This window comes from Pteronotus mesoamericanus, unplaced genomic scaffold (assembly GCF_021234165.1).
Source record: "Pteronotus mesoamericanus isolate MK-2021 breed Mesoamerican mustached bat unplaced genomic scaffold, CSHL_Meso_final scaffold_507, whole genome shotgun sequence".
In the NCBI taxonomy this organism is placed as follows: Eukaryota; Metazoa; Chordata; class Mammalia; order Chiroptera; family Mormoopidae; genus Pteronotus; species Pteronotus mesoamericanus.
The window spans coordinates 10,622,559-10,631,898 of record NW_026555319.1 but is presented as its reverse complement, the minus strand read 5'-3'; the positions used below and the strand labels follow the sequence as shown (position 1 = coordinate 10,631,898).

Genomic DNA, 9,340 nt, shown 5'->3' with positions numbered 1-9,340 from the left:
GGGGCCACCGCAGGCGGGGCCTGCGAGGTGCGCGTGCTCGTGGGGACAGCCGGGGGCGGGGCGCGCGGCGGGCGCGGGCGCGCGCGGCGGCAGCGCGTTCCGTTCCGGGCCGAAGCTCGCGGCTGAAAAGTTGCAGGGCGGAGAGGAGCGTCCCGGGGACGGGCAGCGAGCGCGACGTCGAGTCGGTTGCCGGCTCCCGCAGCCCCACCATGGACGACCTCGGTGAGTGAGCGGGAGGCCGAGGTTGGGAGGCAGCGAAGGGCGCGCGGCCCCGGGCTGGGCGGGCGCGAGCGACCGGCGGGGGCCGCCGGATCTCACCGTCGGCGGCTCGGGACCCCGTTCCGGTCCCGGCCGGCCGGGGCTCCGGGGGGCCGGGATCCCGGACCGGGCCTAAGTCCCGGACCAGGCAGGCCTCGCCGCCGTCCTCACAGCCGCCACCCCCATCTTCGGGGACGGCCCCACCTCTGGACCCCGGACCTCGGGGACCCACCCCCATCTCCCAGACCAGCCTCAGGGATCAGCTTGCACCTCAGAAACCTGCCCTGTCTGCTTCAGGGGCAGGACCCTCACCGCCTGGACCAGACCACCTCCCCAGCTATGGGACCCTCACTTCACAGAGCGCTCCCCACCCCCACCCCACCCCCACTCCCACCTCACAGATAGATTGCCCAACTCGGGAACAGCTGCCTAGTTTTACAGGCTGGTCCTTCAATTCCAGGGCGCGCTCCCACCCCCTCCAGGACCACTCCCACTTCAGGGATTGCCTCTCCGAGCCCACCCCTTTCAGGGCGCTAGTCAGACTCACAAGTTAGAGGGGAGCCTCGCCCCTACAAAGACACGTTTCCCATGTGCCTCACTAACCCCCCACATCAGTTCTTGTCTCCCTGTCTCCTGGACTGGTCACTCCATTTCACTGACTGCCCTCTCCTCTCTGTGGGCCAGCCTAATCTGGGGAGACAGGATTCTCACCCCACTCCCAGGCGCTCCGGAAACGAAATGCCAGGGGAATGAGGAGGGAAGTGGGCCTCAAGGTATGGCCGTCTTTGAACTTGTCCTGGCTGGCAGAGTCCCTTCACTCCACCTAGTATCAGACCTTGCTGGAAGCCACACAGGAAAGGAGGACAGGATGCCCGGAACAGAGTTTTACTGTTTTCGTGTTATTGGAGCTCCAAAAGTACTCTTTTCACTCCAGTCTTGATTTGCTGTTTAGGGCAGAGGAAAGCATCTCCTGGAACCAGACACTAGAGCCAAGGGGGTTGGTGCCAGGGTTCTAGGAATGCCTTGAGTGGCGTGAACCCTGGAGTGGGAGGATCCACTTTCCTTCCCCTTCCTGACCGTAGCTGGAGGGCCTCTGAGCTGAGGAGGTGAGGAGGGGGAGAAGTTTCTTCTCTGTAGGGGCCTTGTCTTCCCTCACTGCACTGTGGGTGCCTTGTGTGACCATTGATGCTTTCTCTGCTGCAGGCTCTGAGGAGTGGATTCATCCACTCCTCGCCTCATGGGCCTGCCCCAGGTGCAGAGGGCACTAAGTTAAGACTGGCTATTTGTAGGCACTGGGCTTCCAGGGGGCAGGGGGGAGGACTGGGACTTCCCTGCTCCCTGGCAGCTTCTTTTGGGATCAGGCCCCCCCACCCCCATCCTGAGCCGGGGACGGTGTACGCTGGATCCTGCCTGTTTTGCGGAGCGCAACGGCTGCCAAGCATAGTTCTGCCTTTGGGTCAGGCTTGGCACCCACCTTTCCAACACACTCAAGGTTGGCACAGCTTCCAGGCAGGTATTTTTTTTTCACATAAAAATAAGTAAGCTTAAAGGAGGCTGGGGGATATTTTTAAAATCAGGACCTGAAAGTCTCAAAGTTTCTGTGCAGTTCCTGTGCTATTTGAAGGACCGAGAAAGCCTCTGTAGAGTTTGCAGCCTGAATTCCTGTCTTCTGACAGCCTTCCATGTAGGGCCAGGAAGCTGAGTTAGTCTCTGAAAGGAAAGAGAGTGTGCTGGCAAGGTGCACGGTAGGACTTTAAATGTGCTGTTTATGGAGTTCTTCCCATAGTTCACCTTGTCCCATCCTCTCAGCAACCCTTTATAAGAGCCCCTTAAAGCCACTGCTGTCATTGCTACCCGCCTTTTACAAACTGAGAAAACAGAGACTAAGAGAGGTTGACTTCACTTGCCCAAGGCTGCACAGCCACAAGATGGCAAAACCAGGACTAGAAGCCCAGTTTCTAGCTCCTGGATCTGCAGCAATTGTCCACCCAGAGGCCCTTCTTCCCTAGGAGGGGTGAGCTGCATGGGAAGGAAGGGTTGCAACGGGGCGAGGGTTGCCACCTGTAACTTCTGCTGCCTCCCACCACAGCCGCCCCAGCTGTTTGGATCCCGGCTGCCCGGCTTCCTTGGCCTAAACTCCCAGGGGGCCGGCCACGCCTGGCTGACCAGAGCCTGGGGTGGGAGGAATGGGGCGTGCAGGAGGGGAGAGGAATTTGCCTCTGCGCTCAGGCCCCATCAGCTGTCTGGCTGACTGCTCAGCACCCTTCCCGTCAGCTGTTTTCCTTAGTTAGGGCAGACACAAAGGCCAGGCCTCTTGTTTTTATTTTTGCCCTGAGAGTGCCCTCAGCCATGAGCCTACTGGTCCCTGAAATAGGGAAGCACTTACGGTCGTCCTGTGGTGAGGCTAGAGGGGGCAAGACTCTGTGCTGTGAGGTGGTTTTTTGGAAACAAAAAAAATTTGGGGAACTCACCCACTCACCTCTCCCTGTAGCTGCTAGTGACAGGCTCACCATGTGCTATTTAATAAGTTACAAATTTATAGCTCTTTGGGCAGAAAAACATAAACACAGCCTTTCACTGTGCGTTCTCTCTGCTTTGTGCTGTGGGGTGGCTCTTCTCATTACTGTTTGGACACTGGTTTGGCCAAGTGTTCGCCCTGTTCTCTGGCCGGAGTTTCCTGGACAGAGTTCCCACAGCGCTGAGGTGCACTCTGATTACACTTTATGACCTGGCTCCTTGCTCTCCCCTTCCTCCTGTTCCTACTGTGCTTGGGGGGGCCGGTGACCACAGTTGTGATCCACTGATGATCGCTCCTGCTTGATGGGAGGAGACAGGCGCTGGACCAGGCACGTTGTGAGTTTCATCGCAGCCATTGGGAGAGGGAGGTGTTTTATCTCCGCGTTACAGATGTGGAAACCTGAGCTCTGGGAGCTTCACTGGGGGAGCTGGGATTGGAACCCAGACTGATCCAGTTCAGGTCCTGGTAATTATAATCATAGTAAGGTAACGAGTGACCATTGACTAACCAGGGGGATGAGCCATGGGGCCTACTGAGTGACTGCTTGTTACCTTTAAAAGTTCTGCCCTGGGGGCCATCCCCAGAATACAGCCTCTGTGGTGGCGGCGGGTGTCCTTATGGAAGAGGCCAGCTCAGGCCTTGATAGATTTGCCTCCCTCCTCTCCCAGGGGGAACAGCCAGCTGTTGGCAATGCCCAGTTGCTGCTGGAATCTAGTCATGTCTTCCTTCAGCTTCTCAGCAGTCCTGACCCTCTAGAAAACAGTGCCTCATTGTCCTTGGAGGGGTACTGTGGCTGGGGGTGGGGTGGGGAGCAGGGGAGTTGCCTGGGGCATTTGGGGCGATGGAGCCTCCCTGTCTCCATGGAAATTCTGGACTTTGGGCTTGCCTGTCTGTGGTGCCTCTGTATGCTGGGCCCGGGTCAGGGCACCCAGCTGCTGGGCCTGGGGCAGAGGCCCTCCTGGAGCCGTGTGCGCTCCCAGAGGGCTCCACGTCAGTGCCAGAGCTGCTGCTGGGCTCTGCCCTAGTGAGGGGCAGGGCGGGATTCAAACCCTGGAGTGTCTGATCCTTAGAAGGTGCCCTTTCCGCTGCGCTAGGCTGTCTGTTGCCTGGGCAGCCACGGCTTAGCGTGGAAAGGTTTGGGCTTCTGGGGGCCATAAACCACTGTGGGTTTGAGTTCTTCCGAGGGAAATCTCTGTCTTCCTTTCTTCCAGCTTCTCCAGTGATGTCCATGCATTGGTGAGACTGGGTAGGCCCTTAGCTGGAGGGGCTCGTGGGAGGGCAGAGTTACCACTGATGTGCTGAGCAGCGCTCCTCCTCATTAAAAAAAAAAAAATAGATTCTAGAGAAAGGGGAAGGGACAGAGAAAGAGAGGGAGAGAAAAATCCATCAGTTGCCTCCTGCACGCCCCACAGCCAGGCACCGAACCTGCAGCCCAGGCATATGCCCTGACCAGGAGTAGAACCAGAAAGCTTTTGGTTGGTCCGTCCAGGGGAGCCACACCAGCCGGGGCCCTCTTCCTCCATGTAGTCATCATGCATGGAGTGTGTTGACCTGACCCTCCGAAGCTTCCCTCGGGCCCGTTCCTTGTTTCAAGATCAGAGACGATGCTGAAAATACTTCCTCCTGGCTTCGCTCTCATTTCAGCCCTCCCCTCGGTTGTCCTGGTCTCACTGCCTCCACTAATAACAACACACCTCTGTAGAGCACTTTCCTTTTTTACAGTTTACAGAACTCTTTTCCGTAATATTCACTGAGCATTTACTGTGTGCAGGCACTGCGCTGGTTGCCTTACATACATGGTTTCATTGAGTCGTGTAGGCCACAAGAGGCACAGGCTCTGTTACTATTACTAGTACGCGTTTTATAGATGACGAAATAGGCTCAGAGAGGGAGAGCCCACTGGTGAGTGGCAAGGCTGGGATCGGATTTTAATGCAGACTCCAGCTTGTAACCAGCCATTCTTCACATTTCAGTTCGTGATACTGGATCTACTCTTGGGTGCCTGTTGGTTTAATTGCTTTCCATTCTCTGTTCAGTCTCCACATCTGTCCTTTTCCTCTATTCTGTGGCTGCTTCTTTCTCCTCCTTTGTTCTTTCTTGGGGACTCAGGATGGGACGCGGGGCACTGAAGCAGTATCTCTTGCGGGGCGGAGGGCCTCACTTCTCTACCTGTCACCAGTCCAGTCTCCTGCTCCCCTCAAGATGGAACTGCGAGCCTACTGCGCAGATGTGCAGGAGAACCTGCGGTGGCCCTCCGCCGTCTCTCTTCTAACCCCTTCTGGGTGGAATGGGAAGCCTCCCCCTCGTACCCCGCCTCCCCACCCCATACAAACACCCTCCTGTCCTTGTTCAGGTGTTCGTACAGGGCTGCCAGGGGGAAGTTGTTGACAGCCTTTCAGGTAGTGAATAGCAGATGGCCTGTGGGAGAAGACGGAGAGAAAGAACTAGGAAACTGAGTTTTCCCAGAAATCTCGACAAAGCAGCAATAGAAAGGGGCGTCCGGGGGCATCTCCTCACCTGGGAGAAGCCCGGGACTGCCACAGCCTCCCAGGCCCCTGCACTTTGCCTTTCTAGCCGCGGCCTCGCTGGGAGTCGCACATCTGGCCTCAAGCTTATTTGCGTCCTGATAAGTCTTCCAGCTGACGGACCGATTGCCTAACCGTGGGGCTCAGGGCTGGCCTTTCCAGGGAGGCCTGGACGCTGGGCCAGTGGCAGGCAGGATGTGTGGTTGGCCCGGCCCAGCGGAGCCCTGGTGGCCAATTTTTCCCTTAAAGATGGCCTCTTAATGCTTATTTCTTGTGTGATTGTGGTATTGTGGTTTTATGGGAGAACATTGTTATTGTTAGGTGCATACTAAAGTATTCGGGAGTAAAATGTCATGGTGTGGGCAACATAGTTTTAAATAATGCAATAAAAAAAAAAAAAGGAACTCTGTGTGTGTACAGGGTGGGGCAAAAGTACATTTACAGTTGCTTGTATAGGAAATAATGCAATAATTAATAACGAATATTACAAGAATAAACTGTTCCGTGTACTCAACGACTGTAAATCTGCTTTTGTTCCACCTTGCACACGTTGGGGGAGGGGCACACAGGTTTTTAATACAAAATGGCAAAATGTTAACGATTGAATCTAGGTGGATGGTATATGGATACTCATTGTAATACCTTTCAGCTTCTTATGTGTTTAGGTATTTTCATGATAAAAGGTTAGAAAAACCAAGACAGCCTTGCTTTCCCTAGCGGGCTCAGGGTCATTCGGCCAGGGGGCACTCCTAGGCGGCTGCCTGTGGTTGGCTCGGGTGGCTCCTGGCCTCCTGTGACTGCGCGGCTGGTACAAAGACTGGGTGGGCAGAGACAGGAGCCAAGCGGGCCTGGCGTGATAGTGACTGGCAACTGCCAGCTGGAGATAGGGGCCCACAGCCACCATGACCTGTGTGGGGGTGGGGGGAAGGGCCAGCCCCGGCCAGAGAGATCCCAGCGTTTGGAAGCACACCCTGGGGTGATTCTGGGTGTGGTGACCAGGGCCCGGGCGAGGATGGTGATGGAGCTTGGAAGGGGTTGCCTGGGTGGGATGCAGAGCAGAGCTTCACAGAAGGCAGAGAACAGCCTCTGGGCAGCTGAGCCTGGGGGAGGGATGAAATGCTCTTCAGCCTCAGTCATAAACCTCTCTTCTCTGTGGCCCACGGAACAGCATGGGCCATGGGCGGCGTGGGCCAGAGTCGTCCCAGGCCCTTGCGTACGGCTGAGATGGGACCCTCGTTCTTCAGACTTCAGGCTTCCTCACCTGGAATCCGCACTCCCAGGTCCCTCTTGTCTTGTTCTGTGCCAGCGCGGAGCCAAGTCACTTGGGTCCCCCATCTGTTTGAGAGAAATAGCTGGATTTGGGCACCAGGGGCCCCCTTGGCTTTGAGGGTGCTGGTGCCCACTAGAAGCGTTGTGGGCAGCCACCAGGCCCTTGTAAGGAGAGTGCTTCCCGCAGAGGTGTTCTCTGAGCCTCACATCTGCCTGCTGGCGTCCCAGGACACAGGGGCCGGCCACTTGGTAGGGATCATGGGATCTTCCCAGTGTGGTCTCAGCATGGTGTGTCATGGCCTTACTCTGCCTGTTTCAAAAGCAGCATGATGTGTGTTTTAGGGGGGGAGGGGTGGTGCTGGGAGGAAGCTTTATGTAATTCTTGGCTGGGACTCAGGTAATTGTTTTAATGAAATGGAATGCAGCTTATTCAGAACTCACTTGGCAGAAGCAGCCATGTTCTGTTCTGTTTTCTTGTTGGGGAGAGTGAGGCACACATTTCCAGCTGTTTCGAATAGTAGAGGCCTGGGTGAGCGAGAGCAAGGTGAGCGGAAGCCTCCGGAGAGCGCCTCTCAGTAAGCTCGGGGGTCCTCAGGTGTCTTGATTCTCCTCTGGCGCCAAGTCTGTGTCTTTCTGAGTGAGCCATGGAGAAGTGGGTCTTTTGCAGCAATGCAAAAACCCTGTTTTAAGCAGGCTGTACAGTGGGCCCAAATCCTGCTGTCCGAGGCGCTGGGAGGCCCCACGAGACGAGGGACGTGGAGTGTCCAGCACAGAGTGGGCAGCCCCCAACGGGGCCCTCGTTGTTCATTCGCTCTTTACTCCACCCCCACAAGTCTTTTTCTACCTGGACACCTTTTAAAACCCCCAGTGCCCTCCCGCCCCGTACCTCCTGTCTGTCCACCTGCGGGTTTACCTAGACCCTTTTTCTTCTGGCTCTCTATTTTTATTTTTCTGCCCTTTCAAACTTCTTTTGTTTTGCTCCTTATTTTGTTTTTAACACAGCCTGGGCCAGTCTTCTCTTTTGCTAGGCACACCTCCCATCACTTTAGTGACCATATTTCCCCTCCCCTTCCTTAAGATTTGCTTTTTTTGCGTTTTCCCACAGCTCTCGCTGGGCTCCTGGTTTCTCTCCCAGGTACCTGGGTCAGTGTGTCTGCTTGCGTGACCTCTTTTCTCACTGTGTGTTGGCAACTCCTAAGTTTGTATTTCCACCCCTGACGTGGATTCCATTGTCCAGATTCTTCCGGTCTGCATGCCAGCAAGGACCCTACTCATTTCCTTCTCACTCTCTGCTCGTGGCCTCCTCTATTGTCTGCTGCCTCTGCTGCCGTCCGCTCTCTTCCTTGGCCTGTGTGAAACCACGGGCACTTACGTCGCACTTCTAGGTTTAGGCAACATTTTCATATGCGTCGTCGTTTTTTACGGTTCTGACAGCTGCCCTCTGGGGCAGATGGTAGTTCTCCGTGTGCTACAGATGAGGAAGAAAAACTGAAACCCAGGGGACTCAGTGGAAGGGGACACACCCAGCGCCACCACGGATAACGGTGTGGTGCAAGAACTTTATCACAGGTCTTGGGGTGCCCAGCCCATTCTCTTCCGGCTTCTCTGCATTGGACACCTCCAGGCAGGGGTGAGAAATCACAGGCTGGGCTCGGTCTACACACCCATGCTGCTTGGCCTTAATCATATTTAAAAATATCCCAAATTAGTTGCTGACATGTAAAGTGCATCTACAAAATCCACAGGTTGTCTCTTTTCTTCTTTTTTTAAATAGGATCTTTAAAAAAAAAAGATTCTATTTATTTATTTTCAGAGAGAGAGGAAGAGAGGGAGAACAACGTCTATGTGAGAGAGAAAATTTGACTGGTTTTCTCTCTCATGTGCCCTGACCGGGGACTGAACCCGCCCAGGCACACACTCTGACCAGGAGTCGAACCTCTACCTTTCGCTTTGTGGGATCACGCCCAACCAACTGAGCCACACCGGTCAGGTCAGGGCAGCTGATTCTTTTGAAAAGTCAGAGTTGGCTGCACGGATGCCTGTCTTCCGTGCCACCGCCTAGTTGTCCTCCATGGGCCCAGCCCTCGCCTTGGCTCTCTGTTGCCTGCAGAGGGCCCGGCTCCCAGGAGCATGTTCCTACCTGGCCCTGAATTAGGAGGTTCTAAGAATGCTCTCTCTCTGCCTTGTACAGCAAACACACAGGTGCCAAGTCAGGGGATTTCTTGAACTGTATCCTCTGAGTTAGATTTGACTCCTGTGTGCTCCAAGTGCTTACCTCTCTGCCTGGAGCCTGGATTTTTGTCCATGTGGCAGACAGTAGCCTCCTTCCCCCTGTATCTCCCCTCACCCGCTGCCTTCGAGAACTCAGCTCTCGTCAACTTCTGCAGAAGACTTTTTTTCTGGTTAAAACCCCTAACCTCTTGGTCCCTCCACTTTGGTAGAACTTTACGGATTTATATATATTGGCTCCTTCCCTTTTGTCTCTCCCCAGCCTGTAAGCCCCTTGAAGACAGGGATCTTACCTACCTTTGAAGTGTCTCTTACTGCCAAGTATGGCTCGGTTCCCTCTGCAGAGGCTTAATAAATAATTTGATGGCGGTTGATGGTTAAATGGGTGTGAACCAGGGACACCCGCTGCGATGCCTGATCTACCGCCACCGCTTTCTCCTCCAGAGAATCAGAGCAAGGAGCCCTCTGCATGCCATGTGGGTGCGCGGCAGCATGGCGCCCCGGGCAGAACACAGACTCTGCCGTCAGCCACTCCTGGGTC

The 9,340-nt window shown here is 55.3% G+C and overlaps 1 protein-coding gene across 2 annotated transcripts in view; it reads left to right on the top strand.

Moving 5' to 3' along the window:
• The first annotated feature begins 63 nt into the window (after nt 1-63).
• PXN (paxillin) overlaps nt 64-9,340 on the top strand; it is a 44,601-nt gene continuing 35,324 nt past the window's right edge. For both annotated transcript variants that reach the window (XM_054594292.1, XM_054594293.1), the window contains exon 1: nt 64-222. In XM_054594292.1, the coding sequence (XP_054450267.1) occupies nt 210-222 (13 nt within the window). In that variant the 5' untranslated portion in view covers nt 64-209. The remainder of the gene's footprint in view (nt 223-9,340) is intronic.